General features: G+C 49.2%; 1 protein-coding gene across 1 annotated transcript in view; it reads right to left on the bottom strand.

The window, feature by feature from the left end:
- Nucleotides 1-3,816: 3,816 nt before the first annotated feature.
- Nucleotides 3,817-19,623, bottom strand: part of LOC144159572 (uncharacterized) — a 38,028-nt gene continuing 22,221 nt past the window's right edge. Inside the window, exons 4-8 of the mRNA XM_077691146.1 lie at nt 18,356-18,539; nt 15,728-15,790; nt 13,146-13,433; nt 9,122-9,312; nt 3,817-8,415 (exon numbers count right to left, since the gene is read on the bottom strand). Coding sequence (XP_077547272.1) covers nt 7,785-8,415; nt 9,122-9,312; nt 13,146-13,433; nt 15,728-15,790; nt 18,356-18,539 — 1,357 coding nt within the window. The 3' untranslated portion in view covers nt 3,817-7,784. The remainder of the gene's footprint in view (nt 8,416-9,121; nt 9,313-13,145; nt 13,434-15,727; nt 15,791-18,355; nt 18,540-19,623) is intronic.

Genomic DNA, 19,623 nt, shown 5'->3' with positions numbered 1-19,623 from the left:
CCTGGCCATGATTTTGTACAATAGCTTTCATCTTCCAAGTTTTATTTTCACCAGCATCTTGTGATTCTGTTTCATTCGGTATGTGCGATATTGCTTGGTTTGTACCCGCGTGTGTATATTTGCACGCCCACCCTGTATGAGCCTGAGAAAGGCTCACAATATTAAATAAATAAATGAAATAATAAATAAAGAAACCACTCTATAGCGGAGGACATTTTCTCTCACCACCACAACGGATGTCACCGGTAGCGGCATTAAGCCCTAATGTGCGTGCATGCACCCCCTTCACCTCCAGTCCGTGCGTGCCTAAACCAGCAACCGGGGATGGGCGCATAATTAGGCGTGACATACACCGGCGAAGGGAGAGAGAAAGACTGTATATGCGGCCAGACTAAGATCTATTATTATTCTTCCGCCAGAAGAACTATGAACAGCTGGTCAGCGAGGGCCACCAACGTGACAATGTCGCTCGAAATGGCTTTCAAGCTAAAGAAGAATTATGTGCGCACGCCGGCGCTCCAACGGGGCAAGTTGCTTTCAACCGGCATGGACCCGCAGTTGGTGGGCGAGGTGTAATTTGAGGCTGCAACGGCCGCGGCTTATCTGTCTATTCTCGACGGCCGCGGGGGCGGCAGTTTTTGGGCGTTTTTACACCCATTAGAGCTGATGTTGATTCTCCGCAATCATCTGATAACGGCGCTACGGCAGCTGCAAGCCGACTCCGCAACTTATGAACGAGGCATCGGTGGTGGCAAGGGGAGTAATTGTTTTGATAACTGTCGTAAAAGAGGGGTCGGCAGTGGCGAGGAGGACCCATAGAGCGGCGCAGAGTAAATTGGCTTCACCGGAATGAAAACGGGGGGGGGGGGGGGGGGGGGTGCGACATATACTGCCTCGCGTTAAAGTGATCTCCATGGGGCCCCAGGGAAGAAGTCCAATCCCGCTCATAGCGCAATTTTAAGCTCACCTCTCGTTTTCAGAAATTGAACTTACACTGATCTTTCGCGCTACTTATTTTTTCAGCCCCTTGATTTCTTTCAGAAAACAAACTTGCGCCACTCAAGGCCACCTTTTCTGCTTCCTTATCGGCCCGAAAAGTGGAACGGATGGGATGATCTTAAAATTCTGGTGTTTCACATCCACGCGCAAAACAGAAAGCGACTGATCTTGCTGTTTTTTTTTTTTACATTTTTGGACAAAGATGACCGTTCTAAATAAAACAGCGTTGCGTTGAAGATAAAATATCTAAAACGTGTTTTTAGTTGTATGCTGTAAGATGCTTGTAAGACGCGCTCCGCATAACCTGTCACGAACAACGTAGCTTGCAATCACCACCTTCGAGTGCACTGCGGATTTTGCGGAAATCACGCATAGCGCGCTAATATCAAGATGACGCAGAGAAAGACCATCACGCAGCGAATTCCATTTCCCTTTGATTTTCATTCATCTAAGGCCAATGTATGTGAAATGGAAGAAACCAAGGCCAAATACCAAACGAACCTTTCCAAGTAATTGCCGGACGTTTGAACGCGAAGAAAACACGACTGTCAGACAGCTGCCCTGTTTATTCTCGGGTGCGCATGCGCGTGCAGATTTTTATGTTACGGATTGTAACGGCTTAGTGAATGTGAATGGATGAATGCGAACGGTTCTCAAGTTCGTATTACGTGCGTGTGACCCGCGATGTCGTTCCGCAGTGCTGATCACAAACCTGGGGCGGTATTCTCGTATTTGTCCGTTTTGTGTCCGTTCCAAAAGTGTCCATTTTGAGCAAGCCCCGATTGGCTAAAAGCGGAAAGCTAAAAGCGAATAATAAACGCATAAAAGATAATTTAAAATAGGCTTATTCGTTAAAACTGTATTTACAAGAACAGTTGCGCAAAAGTCAACCCAAAGCCCGCCGACAAATTGAAGCACGTCACAATAAAACTGACGAAAAACGGACGTTTCCAAACCAAAAACACGAGAATACCGCCCCTGAAGACGTTGCGCTTGCAGCAACTGCACCGATTCGGGGCGAATTGGCATTATTATTCTTTTGCCTTTGAGTCTTTCTAGATGCGACGCTGAGATGAGCATCTCTTGCCGGCGGCCCTGTCCTGCGTCCGTCGTCGTCGTCGTAGGCGTCCGCGTCCGCACAGCTGCGTCTCTCCTCCGCTCACCCCCTCTCCTCTCTCCGAAAGCGAACACTCTCGCCCAACATCTGCGGGCGCGTGGCGCAGCGCACTCTCACTCCGCCGGTGGGCAGCGCTGCGCGCGGCGCAAGCGCGCTGTGCGCATGGGCAGCGCCCTCTCTCTCCGCGGTCTCCTCTCCTCCGGCCGGTCTCTCAGTCGACGGTCGTCCGCGCTACGCTCTCTCTCTCTCTCTCTCTCTCTCTCTCTCTCTCTCTCTCTCTCTCTCTCTCTCTCTCTCTCTCTCATTACCCGACCATTGCTCACGCAATTCGAGTAATCGACCCAACGGAAACGCACAATGGAACCCCCTTCAGCGTCGCATCACACCAGGGTTCCCGCGAGGGGAGGTGGGCGTACTCTCTGCCGCTAGGCATAGCTGCGTAGTCATCGCCAAGCAAAGAGGACATTTAACGAGGACGTAGTCACCCATCTCTTGCTTCTGTAATTAGCATGTTCATATTCATCACCCACCGCGGTGGCGAAGTGGCTACGGCGTTGAGCCCAAGGTCGTGAGTTCGACCCCAGCCACGGTGGCTGATTTTGTAGCGTGAGCTACACTGGCCGAGGTTGAGCAGTTTCGCGTGGCTTTTGGAGAGCCATGCTGCGCATGCGCGAGGAGCAGTGGCGTCACATGGCGCACAGAACGTTGCTCGCTGCCCGCCGTCTCTAACACACCCCACGCGCCCAGCGTTTTCGCAGACCTCCGTTCTGCATGTGGCGGCCCGGTCCACTTGATGATCATGCGAGGGGTGGCCGGGTGTGCAACCGATGGCTCGTGCGTCGCAGCAACACCGGCGTGCGCCTGTGGAACCAGCTTAGCTCTGGAGCGATTGGTGGCGCTGCGCCGGAGCCGCTTGATAAATAAATATACATGTGTCGCATCATGCGCATACCGTGTGTGTGTCATTGAAGCAGCAGTAAGCATGATAATCAAGCTAATCCTAGACAACCAGAAAAGCTAAGAATAACCTGCTGACACTTCGTATATCCTGGAATAGCCGAGCTAAGCCACTGCTAATTTTTTTATGTGAAGGCGGGAAGCGAAAACGCCCGTGTGTCAAGGTTTGGGCGCGCGTCAAAGATTACCACACAGGTGGTCAAAATCACTCCGGATCCTTCACTATGCGGCACGCCTCACAGACCAGGCCTAGCTCCAGCATACGTACGACCGCAAAATTTGAAAATTTCAGTTTGGCAATTACTCGTGTACCCCTCAGCACATGTGCGTAACCAACGCTACTAAGTCGAGGGCCACAACAGAATCAGTCTCCCAGGGTCGCCGAGCTGTGGTGGTGGTGGGGGCGCATGCTTGTCGCACAGCCCGAATGACTGTGGTTCCTTCCCAGACCCAAATTTACCCAGGTTTATTTCAAACTGATTATCTCATTTTTAATTCTTTGAACAACCCACCGTTAGGTGTGTCGTCTGTAAGCTAGGGACGCTAAATTTTTGGCCTATTGAGTTAACTGTTACTTTCACATAAAAAAAAAACGAAGCGGGAAATGCGTATTGAAAAAATTAGTTCGGCCAGCTATAGTACGATTGGGCGCAAAACTGCACGGAAGTTCATGAAACTGCACCGACAGCAAAACTGACCCGAGGTGAAAGTGGCAGCCGAATCAATGTAAAAAGGCGAACTCGACCGATACAACACGCTTTATTGCATTTTCTGTGGCCACTCGCTTCACAAAACATATTTTAGCGGCCACGTATGTACAGCGCCCATCGTGGGAATTGACGGAAGCGCGCCAGCTGATATGTCGTGAAAGGAGAGGAGAAATTTAGGAGCTTTGGCGTGGACATCTTGTTCCTGGCATGCTGGGGACCGACGAGTGAAAACAACACGGCGAAACGGGGTGTGTGTGTGTGAAGGTGATAGCTTTCTCGGTCCGAACAAAATGGTCTAAAAACATTTAGAAAACCCTTGTTATATCGAAATCCTCGATCGGGACCAAAAACTGGCTTCGTTATAAGCTGCATTTCATTAAAAGCGTGTGTTCGTTGATCTCTGGTATAACAAAGGTTTGCTATATCTTTACGGGAAAGTTCAGTGCGTATACGCGGTATTGACGACTCGTCCTAATTTTCTTTGAAGTGCCCGCCGATTCGTACATTAACCCAGGTGAAATATCCCTCCTAATTCCCATCCACTAACCACCAAGTGGCACTTTCAAACGTAAAACGCACCGAGACTACCTTTATGAAAATGAATTTTTCGTTTCTGTTTACTTTGTGTCTCCTGCATGTTGACTGTGCGGCCTTTCTTTTGACTTTTCCTTTGTGTTACCTCTAGGACATAAGCAGGCTGTGTACTTTTTATAGACTGCTGGACAAACAGCCATGAAGTTTTACCTTTATATGTACTATGGTAAAAACGAAGCTTAAATTTCTATACGAAGATTTTATTTCGGACGAGAAGTATAAAACTTTAAAACTGACTTGCTTTCTTCTCTTTCTGAGTTCCGCAATGCTATTGCCCATGTGTGTACTCAAGGCAAAATGAAGTCAAAAGACTTTGGCCTATTTCCCATGTGTTGCCTTTAGGACATTGGGTGGAAGATAGAACTTGAATTTGCTGTCTTCACCCAGCGTTTGCCAAAATGTCTCGAACTTACGGCTTTTAGCAAGGAGTGTGTGTTTAGGCTATTTCAGCGTTCAACGGCTCTGTAAACTGAATCGAAAAAAGAAAGCATAAAAATGGCAGTGTATTTTGATATTTTGTGTTCCTGTTGTTACTGTGTTGGGATGATTTAGGTTTAGGATTGATTGCCAACAGAGGTTACGGGACTTTTTTTTCTGAATCAGGTAACAGGGGCTTTGTTAAAGGGAACTCTCTGCTTCGTCACCAAACGAAATATGTACAGTTTCACTGCTACACAATGACTTCGGCACGTGACAACAACGTTGAGAGGAGGTGCGAGGAATCACAGAAGCACAAACTCTTCTTTTTCTTCCGTTCTCCACATGGCGGGTGTAACGGATCCGAAACTTCATCGCGATTCTTTTATGTACATGTAAGGGCTGTACACTGTACGGTCATCGAGTCGAGTATAGCCATGCAAACATGTGAGGAGGGGTCTGTAAAGCCGAACTCCCATGTCCGCATGCCACCATGTTCATGGACGCACGAACAGTGCTTCCCATTGAAGACCGCGTGCACGGGCCGTATACCGAACACTCCAGCCCATACCGCTTCGCAAATAACCTCGCCACGCGCACCGAAGTGACATAACCGACACAGTTCGGGTCAGCGCCCTGACCAAACCTATGGGCCGTGGGCATACAAGCTTAATTAAAGTGTAAATAATAACAGGCAGTTTGAATTCTTCCTCGGTAAAGTATCATCCATCAGCATCATCGTCGTCATCATCATATCTACGCCCACTGCAGGGCAAAGGCCCCTCCCATGGATCTCCAAGTATCCCGGTCCTCTGCTTACTGCGACCACTTTATCCCCGCAAACTTCTTTTGATCTCGTCTGCCCACCTAACTTTCTTGCCTTCTCGCTTGCCTTCTCTATAGGGATCCACTCTGTTACCCTTAATGACCAGCGGTTATCTTGCCTTCGCATTACATGCCCTGTCCACGCCCATTTCTTCTTCTTAATTTCTACTAACATATGTCCTTAACACGCGTTTGTTCCCTGGCCCACTCCGCTTTCTTCTTGTCCCTTAATGTTACACCTATCACCTTCCGTTCCCTTGCTCGCTGAGTCGTCCTCCATGTAAGTTGAACCCTTTTAGTGAGCTTCCAAGTTTCTGCCCCGTAGGTGAGTACCGCGGTAAGATGCAGCTGTCATACACTTTCTTCTTCAGGGCCAATGGTCGGTCGTTAAAGTATATGAATCCACAACTGCGTTTCAAATATGCCTGAATCGCTTAGTGCCCCGGCGATTTTCTTCGTTCGTCGACGTCGCCTGACACAACGGAGTGTCACTGAAGCGTTCCTATGTATACAACCACGGCTTACCCGTCACTCGAACCCTCACGCTCCGACGGTTCGCAGCCATCCGCGCTGAACGATAACAGGTGCCGTGTATATCTTTGTTTCGTTTCTCGAGGACACTCCGACGCCTTCCGTGAGCTCCTACACGCTCTGTGTGCGCCTTCGGGCTTCGCCGAGCTTGCAGCGTCACCCCGATCGAAGGCGGCTAGCAACAGCCTGGCCAGCCACTGCTTGTGCTCGACTGGTGGGAGTGCAGCACTGAGCAACACCGAAGAACACCAGTTGAGTGGTCACGTGTCTCGCAAATCTCACTTTTGAGTCAGCCGTGGGCGCGGTTCTTGAAGCTCTTTGTTACAGCACCGAGTAGCGTCAAACACGGAAGAGAACGCTGGTGCCATCTGGTGTACGGCAGCCAACGTGCACCTATAGAAGTGCGCTCATTTATGCGAGGGGGCGTACCATCGCCTTAAAAAAGAATATTATGCTAGATTAACAAACACATTGTAGTGACATTGATTTTTGTACTGGTGAAATATGAATATTAAATTTGAATTCACCGTGGAAATGAGGCAGGGGTGAGCAACGTGTAATTTTGAACGAAGCTTAAACAAGTCGGCACTGAACAGTTAGTCACATAGCGAAGGATTTTACATTGCACATCACCCAACAGTTAAGTCACAAAGCGAAGGTTTTTACATTGCACATCACCCAACAGTTAAGTCACAAAGCGAAGGTTTTTACATTGCACATCACCCGGCTTAGTCATGATGATATGTCCCACACAGCCGTCTGTTTTTAGAAGCGTCAGATAGTCTTGAAATGTCGACGGCGTTGGTAGCCGCGGAGACTGAGTCGGAGGCTCTGAGTCTGTTAATCCGGAGGGTACCACAGAGTCGCCAAGTAAGCACAAAGCGTCCGCGCTTGAAGCCTTCGCTGACGCTGGGGAAGACAGCTGAAGCATCGACGGGTGCTCGTTTCATGGACAGTGCACCCTGAAGTAACTCCCTCACGGATAACTCGAATACTCTTTAATCCTTTTGCGCCTTGCAGCGTCCGCACAATTGAGGAATAGTCGCCGTAACGCCTCGGAGCTCCGTTTTTCCATCACTTCGTCATGCTTGACGAGTCCGTCGACACACGGCGAGGGCAGCGGACGATTGAAAACGGCAAAGCTCTGTACACAGCGAGGACCGACGTGCCGAAACGTGGGTACTGCGGTAGAACGTAAAATGGACGTGTTGGCCACGATGCCCTCGTCGATGCCTCAGCAACAATAGCATACCATATATGCAGATAGGGACCCATCGATGACACATGGAGGCCCCCGGTCTGGAAAGGCTCGAAGGTACTCGAGGAACATGCTCCTGTCCTCTACGAAAGGAAAAGCAGCACTGGTCTTGATCTGAAGGGACGTTCGAGATGTCCACTGCGTTCACTGAAGCGGTAACAGAGCGGTTGGTTGTTGTTCAGCATGATGAAGCAAGCGCCGTTTGCAATTCGTCACAAAGTCGACTTACACACGATTCTGTTGTGAATCCAAACACAGCTGTTTGTTCAGCATGGCTGTTCGCCGTTGTTCGTCAGCGCAGCAGTAGCCGCAGGTTGCATTCCGGGCGAGAAACTGCTCCTGTAACGATTTGCCGCGTCGACAGCGGCTCATGTCCTTAGAACGCCGAAGAGGCCGGTGGCGGGAGCGACTGCAGATTCCTGTGCCATTCCTCCCGGGACGTACACGACTTGACCGGCAGGAAGGAGTCAACAGCGTGGTCGACGGTGCAGCAGTGGCAGTCTTCGCGCCTCAGCGGTTCGTATCCGCTGAGCGAGAACCGCGAAGCGCTGAGCGCGTACCGCTGCAGAGCCGCCCTCCTCCAGGGTCTCCGTGCCGCGCAGCAGGGACAGTTCTTATTCTGCAGCTTGTCCAGCGAGTGGCCCTCGCTGCGTCGCAGGTCCGGGGACAGGTCGACGTAGACGGCCGAGTCCGGGGTGACGTCTTGACTGGCGTCCGCTCCGCATCCGCCTGTCCGGTGGGTCACGCTCAGGTCCAGCCTCAGGGTCTGGGGCGGTCGCAGGGGGCCGCCCGCTCCCCAGGCGAGGTCAAAGCTGTGCGCTGCGCTCTCGGAGCTGCACGTGCTGCTCCCCAGCCGCCGGAAGGAGGCGTTGACGCTGCTGTGGCCGTGCGACCAGGGCGACCCATCGACGGTGCCCGGAGCTGTGGAGCCCGCGAGAGCACGGTGCGAGTCGTCGTCCTCGTCGCTACTGGTGACCTCGCGGCTGCCGCCCGCGGCCGAGCAGAACCTGCGCGCGCAAGAACGACCTGTTGGTATACGGCTGGAATATCTGTCAAGTCACTGGTTCTAGCGTCCTTTAACTTACATTATTCTGTTTATACCACGGTTTTGTTTTGCAAAGCGTCGCTCGCTCCATAAGACGACATTTTATGGGCGAAGTCCCTTAAGGGCTCGGGCTTTCGGCGTCTCCTGTCGTCGTCGTCGTCTCATGTAGTCACGGTACTAAAACACCCGGACACGCGTTTTCCAACACCTCGCACTGGAACGTTCCGTGCTTCAAAGAGACGCTACTGTTACACCAAAGCTGTATATCTCTACCCCCCAACAGTTTTATCTCCATGGGCCAAAACGCCAAGGCGCTAAGAATACACTTATATACTGCACGCTTCGCCCGTCCGCAGGTTTTACGTTGCAGTTTAATATCCGTGGGCGAAAATGCCAAGGGACCAAAAATACACGTATACACTGCATGCGTCGCTCCTCCTCACAGGTTTCACGTTAGTGGAGATGGCCAGGGATTTTCGTCTTTTCGGGGTTGTCCTGGATGACCATCAACCATTCAAAACCAGTTTAGCAAGTTCTTTTTCAAGCATACACAAAAGGTCCACACAAGGACAGCTGATAAACGCGCGATCTCCTAATTTTACAATGACGACAAAGCTGCCGCAAGGCTTAGAGCTCAGCACTTGGAAGCAGCCGGTACGCGCACGCACCTCGAAGTGGACACGCTGCTGGAGACGCACTGGTCGTGGAACAGAAGGGCCGTCCTCTGCAGCGTGGAGTGGCCCAGGAGACCCGCCTTGGCGGGCGACTGGGCGTCGCAGAGGGCCGCTGCTTCTCCTTGGTCTCCACCACCGGAGCGGGTTCCGCCAGGGGGTCTCCCAAATGTGTCCGTGGCGAAGCACTGCGCAAAAGCGACGCAGGCGATCAACGAATTCGGCTGTTAGCTTTAGCTTTCATACACTCCCGTTCCACGTAGAGCGGATCTAGACTAACATTATAGGCTGAATAGCTACACATAAGACTGAATGCTAACTTTATTTGAAGTAAAAGTATCCGCTAGGGACGACTAACATTGCGACGAAGTTTAATTGCGTTGTTGATGTTAGGTGGTGGTGGTTGTGCTTTGGGGGAAAGGGAAAATGAAATGAAGTCTGCTGGGGATATTTTTGAGCTGGAGTTCACCTGCATACGATCCAGTGCGGCGGAGGGGAAGTAGAGGGGAGTGAAAGGATAGAGTAGAGAGAGATAGAGAAAGAGATAAAGAAAGATGAAAGAATAAGATGTTACTAATGTAGCACTCACTGACCGACGGTTTAATTTCTGCAAAATGTCTTAGAAGGATCAGGCAATTGAGTGTTTTAGAATAGGTAGTACTGATGTCGCTGGCTCTCAGACTGGATGATCTTTGTTATGGACCACCAGTTTTCTAGACCACGCATGGTGGGAAAGTCGGCTGAAGGTTTGAGGTTACATGTACTCATGACTGGCCGACGGAAGCGATCGAATCGACTTTGTGTGCATAATACCGGCACCACTCTTTGAAGGAGAAGTCAGTTTTATTGTTTTGACTTGGTCAGTGACCGCAATTTTATTATGAAGGAGAAGTCCATGTGCCTCGACTAAGAATGAGCAACACACGGAGCAAGTGGCTGTCGTTGATTGCGTCCTGTTATGAATGGTGAATTAGTCCGTTGTGGCGGACTAAATGAAGTTCGAGCGACAACTGACTTTGAACACCGGAACTGTTTAAGCTTGAGCTCTGTCCGTGCGGATCGTTAACAGAAAACTCCGCTCGGCGAAGCGGAGTAGGGGGAAAATGCCAGGCCGAGAAGTGCGAGGGAAAGTGGCGAGGAGGCAAGGAGCCGACGAGAAGGTGTGGGGAGTAGAACGCTTTAGTTGGGAGTGCACTCCTTAAAAAAATGAAGGAACCTCACACTAACGTGTAAGACTTGAAGGTAGCGAAGCCGGACGCGACCTTCACGACCATCGCGAAGGTTTAAGTTCACGATTGCAGCCAATTTGCTTCTTTTTCACTGCCGCCACGACCTTCACTCCGTCATTGTTGCTACAAGTGCGAGCTTCCTTCATTCTTTTTGGAAATGACAATCATTGGACATCGCTTTGGAGGGGCGTATGATATATGACGTATATTTCAAATTCCGAGCAAGTGTTGCCACGATTACGGCGGACGCTGGTGTTTTTTTGACCAATCTTGGCGAATCTCCCTAAGTGGGTATGCTTGGCATGGCAAACGTGCGCCGGGAACGCTGGGCGGTCGTTGTAAGGCACGCACGCACGAGCCCTCGGCATTTTTTTTTTTTTTTTGGTTTTGCTAACAGCCGAGCAGTCGCCGCGAGACCCGCGCTTACGTGCGCGCGCTCGGTAACTTCTTGTCATCTTTAACTGCGGACACAAGAACTTGCGATTTGCTGAGCAGCTTCGCTGGTAAAAACGCTTTCTGTTGTCGCAATCGAACGTCGGCCCCTCGCGCTATAAAATCGGCGCCTGACCGACTGTGCTATCATCGCCTTTTCGTTTTTATTACCTGTTGCCGACATTGCACTCGACATCACACAGCCAAGCAATATTGACTGATTAAACATCGCATTCGGGGCACACAGCATTTCCGTTGGGTTCATAGCGCGGGCGTTGGCTTCGGACTTTAGCTGATTTGAAGTGGACTTTGGCTTCGAACATTGACAATTTAGATTTTGTACTTTAGGAGGGTGGATTGTGGACTTTGATTTGACTCAGTTTTTGTGAGCAAAGAAACCATATTTCTCTTAAGAAAGGGACAGACCTAAGAGCCAAGTTAGAACTAGTCAAGACCGACAGTCTCACTGTCTCTTCAGACTTCGCATCTCAAATGCGAAGGTGTCCGAATATTTTGGTTCAAGGCCTCCAGACGTTGCACTTGTTCGATTCCCGGCAGCGGCGGCCGCTTTTCTGACGGAGACGAAAAGCGAAAACGCCCGCGTGTTCGAGATTTCGGCGCACGTTAAAGATCCTCAGGGGGTAAAAAATTATTCCGGAGCCCTCCACTACGGCGCGCCTCATCGCCGGTGTAGCGTCGAAGCGTTAACCCCCCAAATAAATAAATAAATAAATAAATAAATAAATAAATAAATAAATAAATAAATAAATAAATAAATAAATAAATAAATAAATAAATAAATAAATAAATAAATAAATAAATAAATAAATAAATAAATAAATAAATAAATAAACCAACCAACTAACCAACCAACCAACCAACCAATCAACCAACCAACCAACCAATCAAACGTTACACTTGTAACTGCGGCTGGAAAAGCCTGAAACATAGTGGTCTGCTTAGTCCGCACAGTTCTAGGGTAGTAATTTAGGCATAAAGTGGAGCGAATGATCACGAGTTGAAAATCAATTCGAAAAACTAAAAGATGCATGCTGATCCGAGCCGCTCTCCCACTCCTCCCCTTCTAGGTCCCGTTTTTAGCACGCTTCCTGTATTATTTTTTCGCGACGTGAACCAGCCTGCTCTAGTGCGGTCGTTCACACGCTTAGCTGGAACATAAGATTCGACTTTAGCGTAGAATATTCGAAAAATTCTGCTGAAAAACTGTTCAACCGAATTTGGAGGACTTAAGTGCCCCGAAAACGTCATAGAAATGTAGCAGTTGCGGCTCAATTACTTTACGCTAAGACAGGAGGAGGCGATGAGTAGGAAAGGCGTTGCTCCAGCTAAGACGGTGGACGGCTGTACTCAGCTGGTGTCGACTGCTATCCGATTTCACGCTGTAATAAGCACACCTTTGAAAGAGTAGGAACTCGGCTGACTAGCACACTTCGAGAGGCGAAATCGCCAATTTTTCCCTTACCAAACAAGTGATGTTGAAATGGATTGGGCATTACCGCTTGCTATAGATGGAGAGTAGATGGATAAATTTTATCCTTTCGCGAAGTAAATAAGGTCACGTAAAGGGAACCGGGAAAAAGCTGAAGGACAACTTGACTGACTCCAGTTTTCCGGTGCGACAGGCGGAAAGCGGCAATGGCCGATATAGACACAAATATCAGCATAAAAAACGCGTGGTTTATACAGTATATACAATGTAACTATGAACAGTACTAGAAAACACAGTAAACAGGCTTCAGAAAGTTAAACCTTGAAAGACAACAACTAAAGAAGAAAAAATATTGTTTACCGTATTTTCGAGCGTATAAGCCGCACCAAAAATGCGTAAATTTCAGTGGCAAAGTAGGGGTGGGGTTTTTCCTTGAATGCAGCTTCATGGCAATGCGCGTTCTGCCGTGAAGCTCCTATGCAGTAACACTAACTAAGCCTTCCATGGCAGCAATTGTGCAAAACCTACAAGGAAGAAAATCAAGTACGAGCGCACTCTAACAACTAAATTTTATTAGTAAATTGTGACTTTCGCCTTGCAGTCAGTGTATTCTATTGATAAATACACGCTTTTTCGGTCTATATACTATGTGATGTGTTGCTTGAGCAGTAGCTTTGGTGCAGCCTTTCCTGTATCAAATGTGTGGGCAATACGTGAAGATTTTTTTTTCCGGCGGGCTGAAAGGGGGGGGGGGGGTGCCGATTATATGCACGGGTGGGTTATACGCGCGGAAATACCGTATCCTCGTATCAATATTAGGACGTTCCAAAGGAACAGTAGAAATTGTAGAATAGCGATTGGCCCAACAGTGCTAGAAGACCGAGCATTGAGCAAGGAAGTGGAAACGCACCGGCGTGGTCAGGAGAGTGGCCACTGTCGCCGAAGACGTGTGGCAAAGCACCGCGGGCCTAGTCGCCGCGAATGCCAGCGATAATTCAGCGCCGCACTTGGCCGTCTCCGAAGAGAGGGCGTAGATAAACCACAGCCAGGCTGGCTGCGCGGGCTCGCCGGTGCGGTAGGCCGCGTATCCCTGAGTCACGGCCAGCACCAGGCACAGCAGAGTGGCCACCAGGGCGACCGTGAGTGTGCTTCGGGCCAGGGGCCGCGGAAGTCGCCTGGGGACTTCGGCCGCGTCGTCCTGCGAGAGGCACGCGCAAAGGTCAAAGGTAAATGCCAAGGTCAAAGGTAAAGAAACAAACGCTTGCTTCTTGCACTCCCGCAAGTTGAGAATGCCATAGGTTTTGGTTGACTTTATCTTCGTGGTGTAAAGTGGCAGGCACATGGGCGGGAAAAAATGGCGCGTATCTGTTCCTTTCGTCGCGAATGTCGACGCAAGACGATAGTCGACTGGCGCCCCTGCCAAGTGAATGTCTCCTCTTTCCCGCTCAGCCTTCATGCTGTTCCTCTCCCGTATCGCACCTCTCATGATAGCACGCTGGAGGTTTGCTGAAGTCAATTTAAATTTGCCGCGTTCCACTGCTCCAAGTCGGGTGCCTCGATGCCAGCGCTGTTGTACGGCGGAAACTGCGCGTGAATCGAGGCACCCTACTACAACGTTTACAGAACCACGCTGCCCTACTCCACGTGCGTCTCAAGCGGAATGTTGAAACTATCTAGTGAAAATTTTCGTTACTGTTGCCGTTGGATTTCGTGAATGCCGCCAGGATCCATAGAAGCGCGGGCGACGGTTTTCTTTAGTTCATGTAGTATTTCATTTGCTATCACTAAAACCAATCATCCATAAATTTTTTATAAAAGGACACTGCAAGTATTACTTATGTATTGATTTTCTGCTTTATATTTGTGTAATGTCTTCATCTTCCTCAACAGTGTTGACAAGTAGGAACACTGACAACGGCCTTAGACGTTTAGATTTGGCTGTGGGTATGTGAGACTATTGCGCAGCTTCTGTTTTACTTTGGCCGGGTTGCTGAATCGAGTCACAGACACAGACAGGCAGACAGGCAGACAGACAGACAGGCAGACAGATAGACCAAAATTTCTGCGTTAAGTAGCTCAAGAACGACTACCGTCTTTAAAGTATTCGGTTTGCGAGGGGACTAACCACCCCCCTGACCGTTCCGTGCAGCCGTTCGCAAAAATGTGAGACATGCAATGCGAATGCACCTGCGGCGCGTCTTCCTGTCCAGGGGAGGCAGTGAATAGACGTGTCACGCCTCCACCTCATGTTTTGCCGCGCGTGACGTCATCAATGACGTTCCTGCAGTCTGTGCTGCCACTGGCCGCGGCCACCGGCCAGCTAATATTAAGCATGCCTGACTCCAGAGCCCCATCCGGGCGCCTCGTGGCTTCCGGCCCGGTTCCCGGAGCGGGCAAACGCGTGAGGAGACTCGTCGCGCTCCGCGCATGTGTTTCATTTTAACACGAAAGTGTTTTATTCCAGGATACACAAAGATTTCACTGACGTCATATCCGTGTGACGCCAGTACAAGGAAGCAAGTGGCCTGTAAAGGGTGCACCCCTGCACACAGGGTCTTCTTGCGGGAAAGCAACATTTAGTACTAAAGAGTAGGCTACACTTACGATTGTTCGTTTTCGGGTTTTATATTCTAACACGAAAGTGTTTTATGCTTCACTGACTTCATACTTCAGATTTCACTGACGTCATATCCGTCACGGAAATGACGCCAGTGCACCTTTACCGAAGCGACCCACCAACGGGTCATCGCTCACCAAGCACACCCACAAAACAGCCGCCGACCCGCAAATCGTGCTCAGCTGCAGATTTCGCTGCACATTTCCCTTTCGTGTTTTACCGATTCGTATGACAGAGAAATCAACCACATGTTTTGATGGTGCATCTACTTGGCAAATGCATGGTCAATGAAGACACTTCTGTAAACAGTGAATTAATTTGAAGTGAGAAGCCCAAGAGTAACGCAGACTCAACCTTCGTTAGTGCGATAATGTAGGTTTTTAAATTTCGATTGTCAGCTTTCACTTTTTATCCAATCTTCATGTCTTGATGGAGGAGAGTTTAGTATTGCTACTTGGAGACCCCCACCCAAGCCCAATGCTAAAATCCTCATATTATAGGGATTCGTGTTCAATGTAAGAATGTGCGCTGTTACTTGTGGTCTGAGTGGCCGATAAGTGAGGTTTGTTTTCAGTTCATTTGCAGAGCATTCGTCCAAGGTTGTTCGCACACAGAACGTGTTACTACCTATTAGTATGGCATTGCACGAGTACATGCGTGTTCCTCCGCAATCCCACAAAGAGTACGCAGCCTGACAATCTTGATGTACGCGGTGTGCTTTCAAGGATCGCTCTTTAAGAGCTAGACCGTGTCGATATGTGCCCCTGAGCAATCACATACTTAATGCAATGACGTTGACGGCAGAAAGAATATTTGGCTGGTCGTATTTCGGGGCATTCATTTGCCGTAATGAAGTTGTGCGGGCGTGAACGTACCTGCATTTTTGCCAGTGCCGAGCACAGCAGGGAATCTTGTGACTTCAGTGCCGCTCTGCGTAGCTGAAACAAGGAGCAGGAGTTACTCGACGCAACTCCACCGAACTCGGCCGAACTCGACCCACCTGCACCGAACTCAACACTCCGTTCACTCACTCACTCACTCACTCACCCACTCACCCACTCACCCACTCACCCACTCACCCACTCACCCACTCACCCACTCACCCACTCACCCACTCACCCACTCACCCACTCACTCACTCACTCACTCACTCACTCACTCACTCACTCACTCACTCACTCACTCACTCACTCACTCACTCACTCACTCACTCACTCACTCACTCACTCACTCACTCACTCACTCACTCACTCACTCACTCACTCACTCACTCACTCACTCACTCACTCACTCACTCACTCACTCACTCACTCACTCACTCACTCACTCACTCACTCACTCACTCACTCACTCACTCACTCACTCACTCACTCACTCACTCACTCACTCACTCACTCACTCACTCACTCACTCACTCACTCACTCACTCACTCACTCACTCACTCACTCACTCACTCACTCACTCACTCACTCACTCACTCACTCACTCACTCACTCACTCACTCACTCACTCACTCACTCACTCACTCACTCACTCACTCACTCACTCACTCACTCACTCACTCACTCACTCACTCACTCACTCACTCACTCACTCACTCACTCACTCACTCACTCACTCACTCACTCACTCACTCACTCACTCACTCACTCACTCACTCACTCACTCACTCACTCACTCACTCACTCACTCACTCACTCACTCACTCACTCACTCACTCACTCACTCACTCACTCACTCACTCACTCACTCACTCACTCACTCACTCACTCACTCACTCACTCACTCACTCACTCACTCACTCACTCACTCACTCACTCACTCACTCACTCAGATTATTTTCAGCCTACGAACTGCACGATGTTGAAGTACAGAATATGCTTAAGGCCAAACTTTGCAGTACAGAAGGTCTGTGTTCCAAAAAACGAGGACATATAATACAGCGCAAGCGAAAGCTCAGTTTTGTTTTCGCTCATTGGAACGTCGGGAATACAATTGCTGGCAACCGCGCTCTTCGAATGCCAGATTTAATTAATTAAGCGCGGATAACTTAGAGGACGGGCTAACCTTTGACGGCAAGGCCAGCGGAACCGTGGCGTTGAATCCTCAAAAGAAACGTGTATGTGATTTTTGTTTCTTTGGCGGAAATCTAAAGAGCTGCTGTCTCGGATAAGCAGAAAGGGAAGAGCGGGCAGACGTAGGTGGTGCGGGAAGTGGGAGGGGGAGGTGCGGGCTCGTGTTGCAATTCCAGCCTTTAATTAATTCAGCCGTGATACTTCCAACGACAGGCGGTAGATCGATCGGAACTGCGGCGTTGAATCCTCCAAAAACGTCTCTTGCCTGACGCGATTTGGTTCCAACATACAGTAGACTCTCGATAAACGGAACTTCAAGGAACCGAAAAAATTAGTTCCGTTTAACAGGAGTTCCGTTTACTGAGATAGATGTGCGAAATATCAAATTTATGTGCGTACACACTCAATGCCATTTCATGGAACTCTAAGCACTAGAAGGTGAATGTAGCTAATAGTTTTTCTGAAAGCGAGAAAACTACAAGAGGTTTAGGCACAGCATCCACAAAGCTGATTTAGCAACAATGAGTCGCTCTGCACTACAAAATACATCAATTATTTTTGTTTGAGTCCTTGCAACTGCATCTTCACGAAGGCTAGATGCCTCAACCTAGCGAGTGCTTACGAGCCACCGAATTTAGAAGACGGCAACGCGGTAATGAAGCGCGAATAGCACCACAATGGCACAAACGAGGCGGCAGAAGCTGAGCCCTGTAACCTCGGCGTCTTGAATCGAGACCGAACGACTGGAACAAGAACAGCGATGTTGCATTCGTTACGCTAACACGGCTGACTACTAACGAGACGAGGCTTACGAGTACATGAAAGTTCATGCGTACGAATTACTGCGTTTATGTGTGCACTGTGATCGTTCTGTGAATTTTACACCTATGCTTCGTATAATGCATAGGAAATGTAGTAATCACTTTGCTTTGTGCCATTTCTCTATTACCATTGTACTATTATGCTTAAATTTGTGAACAGACGTGTTATTATGTACGCTGTAACCTCTGTCAGGCCACGTTCGCCTTTAGTCTCAGCCTCCCCGTGGTTTTGCCAAGAAATAAAAATCAAATACTCAAATACTCAAACAAGGCTAAAAAAACATGGAGGGAGAACAAAACAAACAAAAACAAAACAGCCGGAATCGTAAAAAGCTGAATCTCATGCCAGTGGGTTTCACAAGAAGTTCCATTTCTGGTTCCGTTTACACGGTGACGCAGAAATTTAAGTTCCGACTACCGAGAGTTTTTTTTTTTTTTACGTTATCTGAATACAAAACCAACCAACTTACAGGATACTGTTCCGCTTAAGCGGCAATTCCGTTTAAGCGATTTCCGTTTATCGAGATTCTACTGTACTCCTGTTTCGGGGATTGAGAAAGGGGTGAACGGGCAGAAAGAGGTCGTGGGATGGGAGCGGAGACTCACCCAGGGAAAAGCGAAGAGCGCGGCGAATATTCCCAGACAGGCCGCGGCCAGCGACGTCAGCCGTGCCAGCTTGAGCAGCTCCGCGTCGACGAGGGGTCCGCCCGCCTGCCACTCGGCCACGATGGGAAGCAGCAGAAGCACGACGCCCATCACGTTGGCGGCCACGGCACGCACAAGCATCGGCCTGCAGCGGACGCCGAGGACGCGGTGGCGTCAACGTGAGCTGCGTCTTTGAATGCCCCCGAAACTCTTGTGGAGGACTGGCGCTGCTACGGGAAGGGTATATGCGCTTCCTAGTCAGCACAGCCTTCCGTCATCTGAGCTTGCTAGGGGGGCTATGTCACACTGGAAACTTACCTAAAGCACATGAAACCACCCGAAATAAAATAAATAACAGCCAAAATGGGCTTAAAATGATGACACAACGCAATTCTAAAAAAATAACGTACGTAAATGCTCACGGCAGCTAGCCCTGCCAGCCCTTTGCTGGCACGTATGGAGAGCCGAAACCAACCTAAAGCGGACAAAATTACCAGAATTAAAAAAAATGTGAACCGACCCAACAGGAAACAATCTGCGGTGTTTAGAAATATTCAACAGAAATAGCTGAAGACAACCTAAAAGGGGCAGAACCACAAAAACGTACTTTAAAAAACAGTAGCTAAAACTGACCTAGGCGTAATGTAACTAAAAGAAGGGGAACAGCGCAAATTTGACAGACACGAGAAGAAGGAGACGACACGCACAGCGCTGACTTACAACAGTTTATTCTTTACCGCTCGGGCACATATATACCACCACGGTTCAAAATACAAGGAAAAGCAAGACTAACACGATAGTGTCTCTTATCACCATTGCTCGTCACACATCACCATTCGCTCTGCGCCACAAAAACACGTGCTGCACTAACCTGGGGTCAAAAAATCGAATTCTTTTTGGGAGAGGGTCAGAGAGGGCATGCTTACGCATTTATCTTTTAGGCGAGCGATTTCGGCAGCTTCAATTATTTCTCTGGTGGTTTTATGCTTATTTTTTGCTATGACCTTTGTTTCAGAAAAAATAGGGCTGCATCCGCTAACGCTACAGTCCCTACAGTGGAGGCCCAGGTGGCCCCTGACTGCCTTGGTTACTTTGTAGTGGTGCTCTTTCAGCCTTTCATTTAAGCACCTTCCTGTTTGCCCTATATATTGTTTACCACAGGACAGCGGAACTGAATATACTACACCTTCTATGCAGTCTACAAACCGATTTTCATGCTTTGTTGAGCA

The sequence above is a fragment of the Haemaphysalis longicornis genome, unplaced genomic scaffold, assembly GCF_048455015.1.
Source record: "Haemaphysalis longicornis isolate Haplotype H1 unplaced genomic scaffold, Haemaphysalis longicornis Haplotype H1 scaffold_10, whole genome shotgun sequence".
NCBI lineage: Eukaryota > Metazoa > Arthropoda > Arachnida > Ixodida > Ixodidae > Haemaphysalis > Haemaphysalis longicornis.
The sequence above is the reverse complement of the archived record's forward strand: the minus strand, read 5'-3'. Positions and strand labels throughout refer to the sequence as shown.